Here is a 20,975-nt window from a genome sequence, read left to right as displayed (position 1 = left end):
CAATACCTGTGCATTGAGTGCACCAATTACTATATGGGGAAACCATTCATTTATGTAATTTGTTAGTGATGCAGTCAACATGATTAGACAATCAGAACTTAAACTCAGTGTATTATTTGATTTATTATTTTTCTCCTCTGTAGCACTTGTGTATTTATGCTTTGGAAAGCCTTGGTTAAACCAGGAAACAAAAATGTGACTACTGATTTTTTAAATTAATTTAAGCTTCTTAACAGCATGTAATCTAGAGTTTGAAGTTTGCTACTTTCAAAATTAAAAAAAGGAAGTTTGAATTCATAGTTTGTGGCTGAGTGCATGAAGTTCCAGACTTGGTATTTGAACATGACAGTGGTAGAAGAATCATTGTGATGTTTGCATGATGAGTAGTATTCAGTCTGAATGGAGCTGACCTAAACGGTCTGTATGTCTGTATTGCACACTGAAGAATGAAAAAGAACATGCTCTGAGGAAGACGTATATTTTTTTTGAATAGATTACTCCTCAGAAGCTTTTAGTTACCATCTGAGAAATGGTTGACTCAGGTAAATTGTTAAATAAATAAATAAAGTTGCAGTGTCCTTATAACCCATGTTTCTTTGTCTGATTTTTTTTTTCAAGTGTTCAGATGAATATTCTGTTTTATTTATCATATTTCAAAACAACTTTCCTGATGAGAAAAATCTTTGTTAGTGTTAGTGTGTACAAATTCTGGTGGTTGAGCTTCTGAGGGGCAGTTGATGGGGAGGAGAAGGTAATATTTATAATATGACAATCAAAGGCTAGGAAAAGGCAACTAATATTTAGAAACCCTGCACATTGACTGAGGCTACAGCTACAGTGACGGCGGCAAAGTCGCCGCCATCAGATCGATTGCTCTGGATCGACTGAGCGGTCAGTGAAGACCCGCTCAGTCAATCCAGAAATTGACATACTAAGACCACCTTCGCAAGTGGCATAGTGCAATGAAGATGGCACGCAGACGAGGATCCCAGAAGTCACAGGAGTTACGCAAGAATTTTGCGTAGCTTGCGTAACTCCCGTCAACCTCCGCCAAATCCTGGAGGTAAGTGTAGACAGGGTCAGACTGTAAAATTATCTGGGATACCAAAATAGGTCAAAGCCTTTTCTCCTAATCTGTTGTCTCACATACCGTTCTCTCTTCTGTTCTCCTTTTATTTCTGATTTTTCCTTCTTTTCTTTTGCGTACTATAATGGCAGGAACCTTTAAATTACGCTTTCTTTCTGTTTTTAGGTTCCTTATCGGTTACATGCTGTACTAGTTCATGAAGGCCAAGCTAACGCAGGACACTACTGGGCATATATTTATGACCACCACCAGAGGAGATGGATGAAATATAATGATATTTCAGTGACAAAGTCAACTTGGGAAGAGTTGGAACGCGACTCTTTTGGTGGTTACCGAAATGCCAGTGCATACTGTTTAATGTATATAAATGATAAGGAACAATTCTTGATACAAGGTAATGGGTATATTTTCAGCATGAAATATAATATGTGGAAATAGTACTCAAGGTGTTGATTTCATGAGCGATTCTGTTGCTTTCTTGAATATCTGAACTATGGCTAATATAACTCTAGCAGAATTTAAGAGCTTGAAATTTAAACGTATATATACATAATTTACATGCAGAGCATGATTATTTTTATTCCTATTGTTAACTAAAAGGTTACATATGCATTTATAGTTAAATACAAAGAAAACTAAACAACCCCTGCAAAAAAATCCCCACATTCCTGTTGAGTTCAGTATAAATGCAGCAATGCGATCCTGCTTTTATAGAATTTTACAGCTGCACATTGCTTAATTGTAGATCAGCTAAAGAATATTGTAGGTGTTTAGATAGAGTGCTGCCCAAGTTATAGCTTGAAGGATAGGGTTACGGTGTGGAGTGAAGTCAGAATCTTCAGTGTTTAAACAAATGAGTGGAAAGTGAAATGTTTAATTATGATTATACGTATTAATGTTTATATATTTCTAGATGGCAAAAAAATACTACCCATCTTTTGAGTAGTAAGTATAATGAATAATGTCACAGTACTTAGTACTTCAGCATTATTAAAATAGCAAAATAAAATGTTTGCCAAATGACGTCACAGTGAGGGCATAGGTTTATCACAACACCAAAGAGTAAAACCAAAAACTTTAAATGCTAAAAGCTATAAAATAGGTCCCTTTTAACATGTTCTCAGGAATACTTTTCTTGCCTTCATCTACTTAATATTCATAATATACTTTTTCATGGAATGTAAAAAAGCAGAGTTGTTGCAAACTACTGAAATGAGCACTTCAAATCTAACTTACATTTTTAGTTCTACATTGTGAAAAACAAAACAAAGGAATACAATAGAACCCATTTATCCAACCCTCCCTTAACCAGCTCTCCACATTTACCGAACAACCAGGACTCCAGGGCCAGAAGCAGGCAATCTCTTCTGTGGCTGCTAGATGGCGCTGCAGCATTGCATTTTTCCCATTCTGACGCTTATCTGGAGTTTTGATTATCTGATCTGGCCCTGGTCCCAATTAGACCAAATAAATGTGGTTTTACTTTACTAGATTGAAATTTGTCTTTTAAGATCACACTCCTTGAACGTATCTCTTTTTCCATTAAATCATATCTAACTACAAAGCAGTGACCAGGCAGGATATGCATATACTCCCACAGGAATACAAATGTTCACGGCAAAGGTGCATAAGAGAAAGCAGTCCCAATGCTCACAGCTCTTGTCTGACCATCATAGAAAAGTGTGTCTTTAACCATACTCTGAATAAACTGTGTTGATGGACCAGGTGTTCCCCAATCCTCATTTTTTTAAAGCTAGTTGGTAGTTTAAATTGTAGTTCAAAAATGTTTTAAAAGAAAATAAGTATTCTATTTCACTGTCCCCTCTTGTGGCCATAGATTATGTAAACTGACTACTCAACAGAGGTGACTGCTCATCTGACAGACAGGAGGGGAGAATTTCTTACGCTGTCTATCACTTGCTGATGGGGCCTTCATTATTCTCTCCACAGCAAGACATTAGCAAATTGGTCCCAGAAATGAAAGGACTAGTTGTTATGGGTTACATGGATCTGCAAAATCTCACTGTGTAGAATGAGAAGACCATGAACTTGGATCTTAGATTACAATTTAGTGACAAGCTTCTAAGCTTAGTAATAGCCTTAAAAATGTAAAGCAATATAAATCTCTCTTCTTAAGGTAAAAAGTTAGAAATCTCACTTTTATTTTTAAATGAGAACTAAGATTAGCTTCAACATTTCTCGATCGCCAGATACATAAGGGGCTTGCAGCCACTGGCTTTGTTGACCCCAAAGTGTGGCTTTGCCAGTCTAATTAAGTTTTGGGGCATGAGTACAGCTGATTAATCCCACACGAGTTAGGAATCTGCAGAGGTCATTTGCAAAGGAGAAAGCATATTTACTTCCTGTAACTGACATGCTCATAATGAGTTGCCTTTGCAGATCCACACATGCCAACTCTTCTTTCCCATTTCTTCAGGGAATCGCTTAGTATTATGACCAAGTGGAATGGAAAGCAATTGGGCCACAGTCCCTTATGTACCTTTGCTGTGACCATTGCAATTTATAGGGTACACACAGCCCCAGAGAATTGGCTTTCTAGATAGTAATGAGTTTGTGGTGCCCAAGTGCAGATTCTCCCAAGACTTAAATTGCAAAAGCAATACGCTCAATGAACTTCAGCTCCAGGTGAGTGAGCTTCCTGCATATGACAAATGATAAACTGAGAAAGATTCATAAATGTGACAGCTTTTTTTTTCCCGCTGCTATATTGTATGCTTTCAAGAACGCTCATTCTGAATGCCGTACATCCATATGTATTCCTGTTGTCTTTTATTATTCTGTGAAACATATATACTACATGGGTTTTACAGAAGAATTTAACAAGGAAACTGGTCAGATGCTGCTTGGAATGGATACATTGCCTCCTGATTTAAAGGACTATGTCAAGGAAGACAATATGCGTTTTGAAAAAGAACTAGAAGAATGGGATGCGGAACTTGCTCAGAAAGCACAACAGGAAAAGTTGTTAACATCTCAGACATGCAGGATACCAGCACCCTCCTCTGCTCCAGGTTGGTCTGCATACATTTCTTATGTTGTGGGAAAACAAAAATGAAGCCCTACATGTGTATACATTCATGCCGACTGCAAACTTTTATCTGGAAAGAAACTGAACTATTTTTCTTCAAATTTGAATAGTTTTCTACAGTGATTTCTATAAAATGACCATGTTTGAAGTATGTTTTGTTTTTAAATAAGCGTTGGTTTCTGTTGTGGTTTTTCTTTTCTTTTCTCACTAAAATAAAATGTTTTTTTTTATTTAAAAACATGAGACCATCCTGTAGGCTTTTTAACATGGAGTGATGTTCTGCCCTTATAAAGTTCCAGCACCACTTCAGCCGAATGTATGCTTTAAAATTGAAAATGTGGCCTGATTTTTCAAAAGTGCAGAGTAGCTAGCAGCTCCCATTGGCCTTTTATTTTAAGACATTGGTATTTCAAGAGTATTTTTTCCTTTTTCTCTTTCTTCTCTCTTTACATTTTCTGGTACTTAGATATGCCGTATTTACAATAATGTGTTGTGTGTATGGGACATTGATTGTAGTCATGTAATTAAATTAAGAAATAGAAAATTTTAGGCTGATTACCAGGAATATACTGAGAATGTGAGGGATGATGCAGTAGACTCAGAAGAACAATGATGGAAACCCCACTGCTTGGGACTTAGCTAAACTGAACAGACAATTGGTGAACTAATTGTACAGAACAGTCCCAAACTGACATAGAGAAAGAGACTAGGTAGGGTTAATAGGCCATGTCAGGGGTCGGCAACTGTTGGGAAGGGGCGTGCCAAGTCTTCCCCCCGCTCCTCTCCCACGTGCAGTGGGCCCAGCGCCCTGACTTACTGGGTGTTCGGTGGTAGCAGCAATGGCGGGGGGTGTCGGGTCCGTTCCCTGCTCTCCTCCCTCCCCCACTGCGCTCCAGGCCCCAAACAGTGCCACATGGCGGCTGCTCCCCACTTCCGGCCCCAGCCCAGTGGTGCCCTGTTGGCTGGAGCGCTGCGGCTGCTCTCCCCTCCCCCACCCAACCTGCTTTGCACCGGCTCCAGCCAGGGCACCGCTGGGCCCAGGTAGGGGAGGTGCTGGAAGGGGGGGAGCAGTCGCCACATGGCCCTGCTTAGGTCCGGTAGCTCAAAATCATTGCGCGTGCCACCTTTGGCATGCATGCCACAGGTTGCTGGCCCCTGGGCTATGTCCATCTCTAGCTTTGATGGTTCTACAGTGTAGTATTTAAGATGACTTGACACGCTTGTATAGTAGGAAACTGTCATTCATATATTCTTGTCGCCTTTGGATCATTAAAGATTGTACATTCATTTTGTAGTGACAGACACACAGATCATAGTATGGTCAAACGTATTTAGACAATTAAGTGTACTGATAGTGTTAAATTGCTTTTTTTAAGTTCCAAAGAGTGATTTCATCTTCTAAATGTCTTGTTTTTCAATTACTTTGAACAACTTATTTTTTTTGTTTGTGTTAGTGATACAAAATATTTAATGAATTTCTCTTGAAATTTACCAGCAGAAGTTTACCCTTCTTTTATTTTGTAACTCAAAGCAATAAGCACATTATTTTATTTTCCCTAGTGTAGATTCTACATTTTAAGGGAAAGAGATTTGTGTTTTCTTAGTTGTTTGAAATGTAAAATGTATTGATTGTAATGTATTTTTATTTTGCAATATGCATCTTTTAGCTTTAGATTGTTGGATATTTTAGGCCACAGTTCCACAAGCAGATTCAGGAAGAACCTTACATTAATGCAGTTACTTGTTAATCCAAATAATGCTGATAGACTTAGCTATGTTTAGAATATGGAATTGCTTACCTTACCTTTTTTGTCACTAAGTTCAAGCAGGAGAACCAGAATATTTAGAGCAGCCATCAAGAACTGATCTCTCAAAGCATTTGAAAGAAGATTCTGTACGAGCAATCACTAAAGCATTCGCTGAACAAGAAGTTAGAACTCCTGAAGCTGTCATGCAAACGGTGAGGATATTTTCAAGTTTTTAATATACATTCTTTTCTTCTTTTCTTGCAAGTGACAGGTATAATAATATCTGATAAAAGAGAAAATTATTCCCTTAAAGAGAGCATTAATCTTTCCTTAGGGACTGTTCAGCCTTTATACTCTGTCCGGAAGACATGGAGTGTACCTAAAGGCTGTTAGTAGTGTGAAATTAGTGAAGTACATACATTGGATGTAATTATCACACTTCTTATGAAGTACAGTACATTGTTTCTTAAATAATGGTCACGTATGTTTGTGACCACCTACAATTAATAGTTTTCTAAAATTGTAGATGGTCTAGTTACTGGAGTATATAAAACAGTATTCCATCCAGAACAGTTATTTGGGCATTTTGAGACACCAGTTGGAGTTGTCAGTATCCTTGAAAGGCTGCATCAGTTGATGTAGTTTTTAAGGTTAAACGTTGTATTTATGGAGAATATATGTAGAGTTAGTTGAATATTTGGGAGAAAGCATGAATACCCTACATTTACTAGTGCTTCAGTTCTATCTGAAATGGGACCCTCTTCTAGGATGTAGTATTTGAATTCCCACACCTTCGAAACTGGTCTTCATGATTCATCAGATGTATGTATTTAACTTAGAATATATATGTTACACCAGCCAGAATATATTGGGTAATTACTTTTTACATGAATCCTCCAAAGATTTCCAATACTTCACTTCAGATAGTCTTCAAATAATTTTGAGTCCTGAATAGAATTGCAAATAATGAGTCTGCTTCATGAATTCTTTACAAAGTTAAAATTCAATTAATTTTGCATTAAGCAAATATTCTTTGACCAACTGTGGTATAAATATTTGATCAAATATGTTTGCATGAATAGTGATTTTGAAATCACAAGCATCTTTCTTGGAACAATAATAGTTTTTTATATCAAAAGAATGTAACATGTCAGTTTATTCTTTATTATTTCCCCAGCATGGCTTGCTTAGGCATCATGGAGTAGTGTATGAGCAAGTTGGGCATGTGCAAAGTTCATGCATTCTTCCTTAAAAATAAATAAAATAAAAACATGGCCTGTGTTTTAATTGTTCAGAGCTAAACTAGCACATCTAAACTCAGAATCTAATAGGCAAGCATATATACCAGTAAATGCTCATATTTCACATCAAGAATTAGGATACTTCTGTGGATCGATTCCACATGGAAATGGGATCCTAGATTGGTGCTTAATCAAAGCAGAAGTGCTTTTCTCCTATTTCTCAGTCACTGTGATGGCAGGAGAGCAGAGACACCATCGAGTTGTAGTTAAAATCAACCGGGAAACTAATCTAACTCTTGATGCCAAGACATACTGCCACCAATATTCCTAGTTCAATATTTAGCTGGCTTTCTATGTTCTCAGAGAAAATAATCTATGTAATGATTAACAAAATAGTAGAGTCTGTATCAGAAAGTGGATGCCAAGATAGCAAAACAGATTGGGAAAATTATACATTGTGTCTTGTACCTATGTGTGTTATCCCAAAATAAGGATGTGAAACTCCTCAAGTCCTGAATGATATCCTGCCTACCTTGTCCTCTGCTTTGGGTCTGCTGGGTTCCCTCCAGATACACTGTGATTGATGAATACCAGCTTGGTTGCAGGGAATAAAACACTTCATTTCAGACCTATCACGTGTAATGAACAGTCCCAGTAGTTCACAAAATTGTGGTTGGGGGAAGGAATTAATTGTAGAAGTGAAAGAAAATTGTATGTGTATGTTTGAGAAAGTAGATGTCGCCAAGTAGTTAGAATCTGTAACATAATGCTTTTTCTTCAAATTATGTCCCTATGGGTCCTTCATTTCAGGCGTTCCTGCACCTTTGATTAGAGATTTTTGGTAGCAGTGCCAGTTCGGCCCTTTTTGCTCTCCACCCATACTCGTGTCCCGTACTGAGGATATATAGGGCTGCATGGGCGAACTGCCTTTGGTTCCATCTCAACTGCCTTGGGCCGAAGATGGAGTGCTGCACACGTCTGCTTCTACTGGATGTCTTGGTGTTGTTATGTACATAGTTTGTGTATAGTTGTACATAGTTCCTTTAAGGGTTTTTGTCGTCCCCTTTTGCTTGTGTTTTCCCAACTTGCAGGGGCATTTCAGACTTGTATGTTCTGGGTTGTGCCAGGATCCCCAGGCAAGGGAGAAGACTGATGCTACTTTGACCACCTTGAGATAATAATATCTGAGAATCTGAGAATTGACCACCTTGAGAATAATATCTGAGAAATGGGCTTTTGGAAGTCATAACAAATGGTTATTCCATCCATTTTACCTCCAGATCTCCTTCCCATCCAATTTCCCCTTCTCTTTTCAGGGATTCATCTCACAATTAATTGCTGAGACAGGCTGTTGTCTTCCTTCTACGCTTAGGGGTCATCATAGAATGAGTTCCAGCCCAGCACAGGGGAAAGGGGATCTATTCCAAGTACTTTCTGGACCCCAAAAAGAACAGAGGATGGAGACCAATATTAGATCTCAGACATCTAAGAATCTGTATGAAACAACAGAACTTCAAGCTGGTGACCTTTGCAGCTATAATTCTGTCTCTAGCTTCAGGGGATTAGTTTGTGACTCTTGACCTTCAGGACACATTTTAATGTTACAGTTCACCATTTTCACAAGAGGTTTCTACTTTTTACAGTTGACTACTATCACTTCCAAGACCATGTGCTCCCTTTCAGCCTCTTCTCTGCCACAAGGGTATTCTCAAAGGCCGTGGCAGTTGTAGCCATCTACCTTTTCTCAACTATTGGCTCCTCAGGAGTCAATCTTATCAAGAGGTCCTATTGGCAGTACAAATGAAAAGATCTTTGTTCCGCTGTGTAGGCCTCCAGTTCAATCTCAAAAGTCCATTTTGACTTCAGTTCAAATAGATTTTATAGGAGTCTCGCTAGATGCCGTGACAGCCCAGGCTTACTTACCTGCACATACCTGCTGGTTCACAAACCTGAAAAATCTTGTTTTGAGGACTTATCTGGTCCTTCAACCTTGGCAAGAAATTGTCTTCAGCTATAAGGTGATATGGTAGTTTTTGTCTCTGTAACCTACCATGCCACAGTTTTTCCAGGGATGGGCGAGGACAGTTTACACACTAAACAAGCACAGTGTAGACAGATAGGTCTCTGTTTTCATTGGGTTCTGGACTTGTTCAATTGGTGGAAGAACCCTTCCAAGATCTGTATGGTAGTTCCTTTCTTTCAAGCCCCTCTGACGGCTGTTATCAAATCATCCCTTTAGGCATGGGGAGCTCATCTCACTCCATATATCCAGTGCAAGTGATCTCACCAAGAGGATTTTTTGCACATTAACGTTTTGGAGCTGAGAGCAGTCAGGAAGGCGTGCTCCCACTTCCTTCCACTGATCAGAGCCAGATCTGTCATGATCATGAGAGACAATTGACCTGCACGTTCTACATCAATTGTCAGGCTGGGACGTGCTCCCCCTCATTCTGTGCCAAAGTGATAAAACTCTGGAATTGGTGCATAGCTAACCAGATAGTCATCTCTTCTTCCCTTCCAGGTATTCAGAACACCATGGCTGACCACATCAGCAGATGCTTCTCTCAGAGTTACAAGTGGAAGTTGGATTCACAAGTCCGTAGCAGCATGTCTCTAACCTGGGGGTTTCCAGAAGTGGACCTTTTTGCACCACAGCCAGTGCAAAGTGCAAGAAGTTTTGTTTGAGAGGGGAACTCGATCACCCATGAGATAAGGAAGGAATCTCCTAGTGATTGAGGAAGGGCCTCCTTCATGCATATTGGCTAACACCATTGCTCTTGAAAGTTCACAGTCAAGTAAGACAAAGCCAATGTCATATTTGATTGCACCGCCTTGGCCGTGACAAATTTGGTGTCCTTACTTCATTCCACTTTTCGTCCACCACTGCGGCTTCTGATCAGTTCCTGTCTGTTGTCTCAGGATACTGGTCAGACACTTCACCCCAGTCTGGAAGTTCTCTGGCTCCAGGCATGGCTCCTCAATGGTTCTCTGGATTAGAGACTACCTGTACAATAGAAGTGCAACAGGTGTTAAACTGTAGAAAGGAATCCCTGTGACATGTTAACTTCAGAAATGGAGGAGATACCACCTCTGGCAGAGCCGTTGACAGATTCCTCCTGCCCACTCTCTTCTTGTTTTGTTATCCTGGGCTACCTGTTTGAATTAAAAAGATCAGGTCGTCTTATGAGTTTCATCCGAGTTCAATTAGTAGCTGTAATAACCTTTTTTTCCCTAGTAGAAGATTTTCTGGTTTTTGCTCACCACTACATCAAGATTTCTCAAGATTTTCCCTCAAATTAGAACATTTACTCCAATAAGGGATCTAAACTTGACTGATAATAGCCTTATGAATTACCCTTGTGAGCCATTAGCTATGTGTTCATTGCTTCACCTCCAGGGGACAACAGCTTTTTTGGTGGCCATTAACACTGCCTGGATGTTGAGAGGACTCGGGGCTTTCATGGCAGACTCTCCATTCGCTATGTTCTTCAAGGAAAAGACATCGTTATGACCAGATCAAAAATATTTATCTGAAGTATCTTCCAATTTTCATATTAACCACACCATTCGTTTCCCAAGGTTTTTCCCTAAACCACATCAGACTAGGCAGGGATCTGCCTTATTTACCTTGGGTGTCAGAAGGTCATTAGCCTTTTATTTAGACAGAACCAAACCATCCAGGAAGTCTCCCAGACTATTTGTTTCAATTGCAGACAGTTCCAAAGGCTCTACAGTCTCTATACAGAAACTTTCAAGATGGATATTTGAGTATATCATTTTATGTTACAACTTCACCCACATTCAGCCTCCTTCTAAAGCATTAGCTCATTTTACAATGTCACAATCTACTGTCATGGCCTTACTCAAGAATGTTCCAATTGCTGAAATGTGCAGAGTTGCAACTTGGACTTAAGTACATACATTTCTCTAACCACTATACTTTGTTTCATGCCTCTAGATCAGATGGTGCAGTTGTCAATTTGTTTTGGTATTAGACTCTGTTCTAAAGCTTCCTCCTGCCTGTCAGGATATTGCTTGGGAGTAACCTGAAGTGGAGCACCTTTAGGGACACTACTGTAAGAAGGCGGGAAGTTACTTGTGCAGTAACTGGACTTCTTCAAGGTGTGTCCCCCTACGGGTACTCCATTACCTGCCTTCCTTCTCTTCTCCTTCAGAGTTTTTTCTGCAGGACATTGTGATAGAAAAGAAACTGAGGGTGCTTTGGCATAGGGCACAAGGATGTATAGGGCATATTCACGGGTTGAACAAGCACTGCTACCAAAAATCTCCAATCAAAGTTCCAGGGGTGCACATGCACCTAAAATGGTACACGTGTAGGACACACACCAGGTGCTTCAGAGGGAATAAATAGAACAGATAATCATCACGTGATTCATCCTGTCAAGCAGTCCCAGCCTCTGGCAAACAACAATCCCTCCTGTCCTCCATGAATGTAATCTCTCCATGTGCATAAAGAGGCAAAGTTAAAAGTTTATAAAAGTATTAAGAGAATATTAAGTATTTGATAACATTTTTCTGAATTTTTCTCACACAAATTAAGCAAATACCTAGTATAGAAGCTCTGTGCATTGTAGCTGCTAAACAACTAGGTCCTAAAAACAGCTCTTAATTGGTCCAAACATATTTTAGTTAGCTGGTTCCAATAATCTACTATTACATAAGCATGTACATTTCAGACAGACTCCTACTGTCATTGTCTTTTCCTTTCTTCATTTTCCCTTCTCCTCACAGCCATCTTCTCCTTTCTTTGTTATTCTCCTCATGTTCATTTCCTCACCCAAGCTTTTCTCCCAGCTTAAAAAAAAACCCCAACCCTAGCAAAATTTGTGATAAGCCATGTCCCAGTCACCACCCCAATCATTTACTTGCTGTTCTATATCCATCCCCTGCCCTTTGTCTGTTGCTGCATTTCCAGTTGTAAGGTCTTCAGGATATGAAATCTGTTGTCTTGTGTGTGTATAGGTCTGGAACAAGTGGGGTGTTTGGTTGCTAATAGAATATAAAGGATTACTATAGTGCTTCTATCAGAATATAGATGTTAGCAGATTTTGTTCCTATGGCACATAATTGCTTGGCTTAGATTCAATGACAGATCACCAGCTGGTGTAAGCTTTGATCGCTCCACTGAAGTCTGTGGAGCCCTGACAGTTTGCACCAGCTCACAATTTGCCTCTTAGTGTCAAAAAAATGGCAACAAGAACACATTAGATCATTTCAGTCACAGGGAGGGTATGAAAATTACAATGGCAAATAACTTTACATCAAAAAGGAAAAATCGCTTTCCTTGAAAGATATGAAGATAAATTGAAGGCCAAGACCTGTGGAAACATTCAGAGTATAAAATTTACTACTTACTGTTTTTCATGCCTTTTAAATTTCTTTCAAAAATCCAAATAGTGAAAGAATGCAGGTGTTCTATAAAGTGTACCATATGGTCGACCACAAAGTCTAGCAAACCCCAGCAGCATGGATAGTTTTACTTATCAGTCTGTCGTTTTATGTTTCTTCTTTTCTTTTCTCTTTTTTCTGATTTTTTTTTCCGCTACTGATGATGATTTTCTCCTGCAGAGCTCTGATAACGCCCCAGCTCAACCAGCTCCTAACCAGCGAGTTGTAGAGGTGGCGATTCCTGATGTAGGGACTTTTGTGATTGAGTCAGAGGAGGGGGGTTATGACGATGAGGTACCTTTGATTGCAGTCTTGTGCGCAGTTCCTACTCTAGTGCTGTCTTTTGCTGCCTGATGTGAGAATTTTTGGCATGTTTGCATATTGTGACGCTTAACAGATTTCTGCATAACTAAAAGATTAGCCATTTGTGATGATAATCATCTTTTCAAATTTAAAACAAGAATATGAAAAGATAGCAGCAGTTACCCTAATTAGGCACATTTTTGTATGATGTGAAATGATTATAGGAAGCAGGGTTGCCAACTTTGCATTTAGTTTTTACTGACATGAAGATCTGAAGTCGATTTTTTTTTTTTTTTTTTTTTTTACTGACACAGTAAACTTTTTACTGACATCACTAAAAATACCATAAACAATACAATAATGTCACAAAAGTGTTTATTCACTCGTGATATTCTATACACAGGAATTCGGAATTACGCCGTTGTTTTAGTTGCAGTTAATTGATCAATCGGATTCTTTGGGTGTGTGCAATAATAGAAAACGAAATTCATAAAGTTATGGTCAGTATAGTTTTATGATACAAGAAGTGATTCTCAATGACAACAATCAAAGTCAAAATACAGTATGTTTTATTTCTACCCAATTTCACGGACATTTTCATTTATTTACGGGTTTACAGACAGTGTTAAAATTGTACATTTTTTTACTGACTGTCTGTAAATTTACAGACAGTTGGCAATCCTGAATTAGGAAGGCACATATATGTGAACCTTTGAGCTATTGGAAGTTGAGGGTTATCTTAGACCAAGTATAGTCTATGAAGGTTATTGAACTACTATATTACATTCTGAATTTTGTTTTTGTCAGTTGAATAAAGTTAAGGTTCAAACTATATCTCTCATCTGCTAAGCTTAGACAGATTCAGAGGAGCAAATTGTCCTACAGATACGATTGTCCTACAGATACAAGCTGAAATATTTAGACACAGAGGGATGAGTGAAGGATTGAGTAGCAGCCAACTGTTTCCTAGTTCTTGATTTTTATGTCCTTTTATGCTAGGGCTCCAACTGATTATGGTAATAGTTAAAGAAGAAAAGTAACAAAAAAGGGAAATATTAGAAATGCTGTTTAAAAATTCTCATTTATTTCATAATAGCATTCATATGACACCACTACTAGAAAAAGCAAATTAAAAGTTAAATTTTTCCCTGTGGCGTAACTCAGAGTAAGGGGGGGTGGTACATAAACTGCTCCTCTGCAGGAGTCGACCTGAGTAGCATAGAGCCTCAGAGCCAAACCTATGAAAAACAATTTCTTTCCTGCTTTCGCCTTGCTCCAGAAGGATAGTAGATTTTTTCTGGCCTAGATCAGCAGCAAATTAAAATCCCCCCAATTTACCATAGTTTTTCTGGCGGGTGTGTGGGGAATACAGGGTCAAAGCTCCACCCTATTCACCACTACTTCCTGTCCATTTGCTCAGAGAGAGGACATAGCTGATGCAGAGTGCCTTGGCACCCGGACCTAGGTTCTGAGTAACTCATGCAAACGTATATTGGTGGGTTACTTCTTTGTGCAGAAGTAAGTAGGTTAAGTCATATTCTGCCCATCAACTGTCAGAAACTTGAATTGCAGAATGGGATGGGGAATGAAACTTAAATTGGTACCGTAGTATTTGTGTGAAGTCAGACCTAGTGTGATTTGAATGCAGCAGTTACATATCTGTGTCCTATGACCTTATGTCCTACATAATTCAGCTCTAAAGAAAGTTCTTATGATATCCTGACTGGTTCCAAGGAAATTGTTAATTTTCACCTTGAAGGACATTCACAACTCAGCCTCCCCCTATTTATCTGCCTTTGTCTTACACATCCCTTTCTTCCCCAGTGGTGCTAACCTTGTGTCCATTTGTCAGCTTCTCCCATCAATGTATTTGTGCTTTTTTCCATGCTGTCCTTACATCTCAGATGTCCTCCCTGAGCTGTTCCCAAGGCTCTCTGCCCTCTCTTCATAAAGACTCACTTCTTTGTGATGCCTGCAAGAAATTAGCCAGCCAGTGATGCCTAGACTGAGGGGCATTTGGAGACAGAGCTGTTGTTTGTTTATTTCTATATAAGTACGAAAAAGACCTTTCAAGTAACTTGGAAGTCTCGATCTGAGCACATAACTAACCTGTGTAACTGCATAATCTTACTGGTTTTGCCTTTGTCTTCCCTTCCCACTTCCCTCCTGTTGGTTAAACTTGTTGCTTCTTAATTCAGATAATGTCACAAAATCTTCAGGGCAGGGACCATGCCTTTGTGTGTCTGCTCGGCACCTAGCACAATGGGACCCTGATCCTGATTTTTAATATACAATTTATAGCAATAATACAATTCTTAAATGATGAAGTATCTGGGGAAAAATAAGGCAAAATGATCAAAATAAAAATTTGTATCATTAAACATCATAAAAATTCTGAATTTTGACTGGATTTTTTTTATATGAAATAATAGAAACTTTGATTTTATCCCTTGCTAGTAAGACAGTCTCTTTTATGTTAGTACTAATTCATTTTGCAGTATTTGCTGAATAATAGTGTTGAACTGTCTGTTCTTTTCCTTGCACATTTTGCCAATATAATTATTAAATTGCTTTCAGTGCATTTGGAATAATTCTTATTACCTACTTTCTTAATTCTGATGTAAACATCTGTTAGAGCATATATGGCTGTTGCTTTGTTAGAAGCAGAGAAAAATGCTACGATGGATTTGCACAACACAAAAATTCTAACACTGAAACATTTGCCATTCCAATGTATGCATGCAGTAGATTGCTCTTTATGTTGCATGAGTCTAAAGGCATATTGACTTAAATCATTAAAATATTAATCCTTCAAAACTTTTACCTTAAATCCCCTGTGGCAGGTCATGCTGACCCCGAACATGCAAGGTATTATCATGGCTATAGGTAAAGCCAGGACTATTTATGACAGGTGTGGGCCAGAAGCAGGGTTCTTTAAGGTACAACTAACATTTTCATCTTTACTTCTCCTCTGATTTTTTCCTATTAATGCATATTAAGATTATTTGTTTTCTTTTTCTTGGCTTCCGTCCTGCAGTTAGTGATGCTTTTGTCCTGAGAAACATATAGAAATCTTACTATCTGTGTGGTTTTTTTAAATTTATTTTGGGTTTTTTTTTATGGGGATGTGTGTTAGCAATAAAGCTTTCTGATACCACTAGTCACAGCTTCCCACATTTTTTTCTTATACATCATAATATCAAAACTAGTTGTGTGAGTTTGAATAATGACAGTATTTGTTTTTCCTTTTTCATAACTAAGAGCTTGTCAACATTTACAACATTGCAGCTGTGCCGCTGTAGCGCTTCAGTGAAGACGCTACCTATGCCGATGGGAGAGCTTCTCCTGTTGGCATAGTTATTCCACCTCCCCAAGAGGCAGTGCCAATGTTGATGAGAGAAGCTCTTTCATCGACTTTATGCTGTCTACACCTGGAGTTAGGTCAGTATAACTACATCGCATAGGGATGTAGGTAATCCACATCCCGGAGCGACATAGTTATATCAACATAAATTACTAGTGTAGACCAAGCCTAAGTGCAAACTTCCACTATTATGTCTCTGAGAAGTCCAGCATTTTGACCCAGGAACATCGCTGTTAAGTTTTGTGCATTGTTCATCAAAGCCTTTCAGATAAATGTGTTCTGACTCTTGTCCTCCATAAAATAACTAGCTGAATGGTGTGGTTTGATTTACCTGTAATGGTGTCAGTATTATCCCTTTTGCATCGTGTACTTTATTATGGGGAGATATTGGTTAGGATGTCCATGATTTAACTTTTCAAAGTAACATCAGATTTAGAAAACATATCCAGATTTTATCAGTTTTTCTTAATATGTAAACTTTCTGAATTGTTAGTTCATAAGCTTTTGAATCATTAGTGTGCTAGTGGAAGAGCCACCATGACATAGTGCAAATTCTTTTCAAATTTGTTTTGCAGTGGGAGTGTGTGTTTATGGTATTTTAAAAGAAAAATGGAAGTTGAATTTTACCTTGAGAAGGGTATATTTCTTAACGTTTGTTTTGACGTGTTTGTTAAATGTGCATAATTTCAGGTGAGACAGATATGGCCTTCTATACTCAATGTACCATACTTATGAGTTGGTTTGATTAGAGTTTGTGATGGGAGTTTGCTGATTCCCTATTGATAGAGCTGTTCAGGAAATTTTCAACTAAACATTTTTCATTGGAAAATGTAGATTCATCAAAACAATTTTTTTTATGGGAAAAGGTCGGTTTCAATGAATTTTCTGTTTTGAAAATACCAAGTGAAAAGTTACACCTTTGGGTTTGAAATGACTTGGTTTTGAAGTGCAGGTTAACGTATAGTAAGAAATACAAGTCAAAATTAAAACAAAATATTTTGATTGACCTGATTTAAAATTTTGTTTGATTCACAAAAACTTCTTTTTGTCTTGATTTGAGATAAGGAAAATATTATACATTTCAAAAATTCCCATGGGATAAGAGAACCTTTTCACTCTTAGCTCTCCTGTATTTCTGGGGTTGGTGTTGTCGTATTTGTATACAGAAGCCATATGTACGATATTGTCAATTAATACTCTGGCTTACATGTGCAATTTGATAGTGAAGTGGCTGACTCAGTACTGAATTTCCTAACTTGAAGAATGTAAGTCTAACTTCATGTTACTTCAGTATAGTTTTCCATAGTCTCTTAGCCACTCAGTGTCTTAATAAAATTATAAGCCATTTTTTGTTTTCTGTGGTATTTTAGAAATAAGAGGGCTTACAAAGATTTTTCATGTTTTTTTTCTTCAGTTTGTTTTTAGGATATGTTTGCTTTAATGTTGTTCTTGTTGAAACTTATTTGAAATGAGTCTACCATTCTTCACTAAAACCTGAAGTCTTTATCGGATAGTTGTCGTAGCTTGCAGAATCTAGCAAAACATATTCTTTAGGATTTTTGTGTATTGCTTCCTATGAGAAATTGAAAGAAACTTTCTCTGATATATTGGTTGTACTATAATCACATTTTCTGTATACTATATAAAGAAAAACTACGATTTTGCTCAGCATATGGGAATCTAAGAACTCAGATAAGATGCCTCTTACTGTACTACGTCAAGTCAAAAATGTGTATGGAAACAGTTTTTTTTTCTGTTGGTAAACGGTCCGTTAAATTGAATGTATCAAGTGTTTCTGTCTCAGGCCTTGTCCATGCTAGATGGGGCTTCCCAGTATAGCTATACTAGTATAGTTGTACTAGTAATTGCTCCTACTGCAGATGCTCTTTTGTTGGTATGGTTACCTTGAATCAATTAGACCCTTATTTTGGTCCTGATGGTGGATCCTTTCAATTGTGAGATCATGCAAAGCTTGCCAATCACATTTTGGTAAGTCAAAGGAAAAGAATAAAAATGAACACACACACAGAACTTCCACTAGACTATTTAAAGGCCCACCCTTAAAAGTTAGATGAGGGCTTTTTCCAGTCTTCACATGCTTCTGAACATATAGCGTCACCTATGTATTGAGTGTCTTGGAAGGGAGAGTGTATTTGAGAAAGAAACGCTTGAATTCCTAAGTAGAAAGAGGAACTACCTGCAATATCCAATTTATTCTGTGAAACACAGACTGTTATGTTTGTGAAATGTTAAAGTTACAATTTTGGAAACAGGTAGCAACACACATAGGAGAAGATATTTAAATATGTGGAAGAAATGGTGATAAGTCTTGCTGCAATCCAGAAGACTTTGAGATGAATAGTCTTGCCAAGTGTTTGGGAAGAAAGGAATTTGGAATATTGAACTGGATGTTTATCAGAGTACTTTGGAACTGGATATTGTTTTTCTGTGGTGTTCATGACTTGTTATAGTTTCCTGCAGTGTTTTATATACATTTTCCTGAGTGGAGAAGTGGTATAAAATCACTTATTTGAATTTTACATTTGTTGACCATAGTGTTTGACTGGTTTTGTACCTTCAGAAAAAGAATCTTGAAATGTAGTAAAAGCTGTCACCATTTCTCTCAGCTATTTGTCTCTTGTTCCACACATTGGTCAGAGTCAGTAATTAAGCAGTTAATGAACATAAGTTTTCATGAAAATTAGCATTTTTGTTAAAAAAACAAACAAACCAAAAATGTGCCTACAAAGATAGAAAAGTATTTCTTGTGACACTAGCATAAAGGAAATACAGTGTAAAATGCTAAATGTTTATGCTGTTAAGGCCTTGTAAGGCAGCATAGAAACTTGTTTAAGCATTTGTTTTCAGTAGAAATCAGATAATTAGATTCTTAGTGTAAACCATTTTCCATCATACTTTAATATATATATTTTTAAATGCTGTACACGTTCATTAAACTTTCTCTAAAAATAAATTTTGCATTTTAACCTTGGTCAAGAAATGTTTTTCACCATGTAAGCTTTCAGAATAATGCACTGGCTAAAATGGCTGCAATTTGTCCTATACAGTTTCTGGCTGTAGAGACATATAGTAGGTATCTTTACCTTGGGTAAAAAAGAGGGGAGGGCTAGAGATGTGGTTGGATAGTATAAGGATAAATCTTCCCTGAAGAGGTTTAAAAACAGGTGAGAAAATGGTGTTGAAGTAAAGTTCTGCCCATATAGGTACATAAGTACTACTCTGTTGCCAGGATTAGCTGATCAGAGAGAGAGTGGAACAGCCTCAGTTTTGTTTTTTAAAATGTAAAATGATTCTCAATACAAGGGTACTTTGGGAATATGTAAATAGGACAGGGCTGGGGGATTATTAAACGTCTTGTTGTAGCATGGCCAGCAATATGAGGATATTAACTTCATAAATATAAAAATTATAATTCACCTTTCAAGGGTTAACTAGAAAAAACTGATATTTTTTGTTAAATTATGTAGGCAATTAAATTGGAGTATGCACGACTACTGAAATTGGCTCAGGAAGATCCACCACCTGAACGTGATTACCGTTTGCATCATGCAGTTGTCTACTTTATGCAGAATGAGGCACCAAAGAAAATAATTGAGAGAACATTACTGGAACAGTTTGGAGATCACAATCTGAGCTTTGATGAAAGGTAATGGTAAACAAAACATGCTAATCTTATACAAAAAAGGAGATTAGTTAGTTTCTCCAAATATAGGGTATTTGGTGAAAGATTCAAGCTCTGCAGATATTCTGTCTCCTGGTGGGACGTGTCCATTAACATCTTCCCCATGTAAGGCCATGATCCATCTCATGCAAAATGTGCATGATTTCCATGATTGGTATCTCATTCACTTCAGTTCCTTTTTCTGAGATTTATGGTCTGGTGGTAATCAATTGCATCTACCAGTTTGTATCTTCAAAGTACAAGATTTCCAGATGAATAACTTTACTTTTGTATCTTGCATTTGCTGTTAGAAAGGGAAACAGATTACAATTGCAGGATTCTGGTCGGTTTCCCTTTGGTACACTCTCAGTGTTTAATGAGCATGAGAGATTCTCTCTGTGTGAAACACCTTGCAGATGGAAAAAATGCTAGGAGGAACACTGCTTAGAATGTTCATTAGTTAACTTCCATTGCAGCCCTTCCATTTGTGTAAATCGGGTTCTTCTACTACAGTGTGTCAAGTGCACCACTATAGGAATTCATGCACCTTATGCATGTGATTTTTTTTTCTTTTTAATAGCAGTGTCTATTGGGGCCTCCTGTGCACTCTCTGCCACCTCATTGCTGCTGTGCAAAGGCATGAAGCATGGAACGGCCATGACTCTCAGTTCCCTCTTACCACCCATGGCAGCGAGACAGAACCTAGCAAGCGTCAGATCAGCCACCTTTTTCGTAGCTTCAGATGCCTCTTCTAGTTTTAGTTTGGAGAAGAAATACTAATTTACTCTTCTTATCTTCGATTAATTCTCTAATTTTAATGTTTCTGGGGAAATAAAGGAAATCCGTCCCTATACATCTCCCTGTACAATGGTGTGTGGTGCCTCACGCCAACTGCTACAGCACAACCTTCAGGATTTAAACCCTGTCCAACCTGTGAATGACTCATTCCTTGGTTGATGGAGCTAGGCAATTTCTTTTCCAACCGGGGGGAGAGAGCCACATCCCCATTAAGTGCCTGGTGTGTAAATCTTGTCAAGGATTCACAAGTTGAGGGATGCCTGGCTTGAAATTATACCTCCTGGAGCAAGCAAT

At 38.1% G+C, this 20,975-nt stretch overlaps 1 protein-coding gene across 4 annotated transcripts in view; it reads left to right on the top strand.

Moving 5' to 3' along the window:
* Positions 1-20,975, top strand: part of USP25 (ubiquitin specific peptidase 25) — a 139,505-nt gene that overhangs the window by 103,216 nt on the left and 15,314 nt on the right. For 2 of the 4 annotated variants that reach the window (XM_067543203.1, XM_067543196.1), the window contains exons 16-21: positions 1,253-1,481; positions 3,919-4,119; positions 5,957-6,096; positions 12,715-12,828; positions 15,681-15,776; positions 19,690-19,868. In XM_067543203.1, the coding sequence (XP_067399304.1) occupies positions 1,253-1,481; positions 3,919-4,119; positions 5,957-6,096; positions 12,715-12,828; positions 15,681-15,776; positions 19,690-19,868 (959 nt within the window). The remainder of the gene's footprint in view (positions 1-1,252; positions 1,482-3,918; positions 4,120-5,956; positions 6,097-12,714; positions 12,829-15,680; positions 15,777-19,689; positions 19,869-20,975) is intronic. The other 2 variants (XM_067543212.1, XM_067543220.1) reach the window with 2 other exon arrangements.

This window comes from Emydura macquarii, unplaced genomic scaffold (assembly GCF_026122565.2).
Source record: "Emydura macquarii macquarii isolate MOO-44397 ecotype Brisbane River unplaced genomic scaffold, CSIRO-AGI_Emac_v2 contig_75, whole genome shotgun sequence".
NCBI lineage: Eukaryota > Metazoa > Chordata > Testudines > Chelidae > Emydura > Emydura macquarii.
Note: the sequence above shows the minus strand (reverse complement) of the source record. Positions and strands in the feature narration are given on the sequence as shown.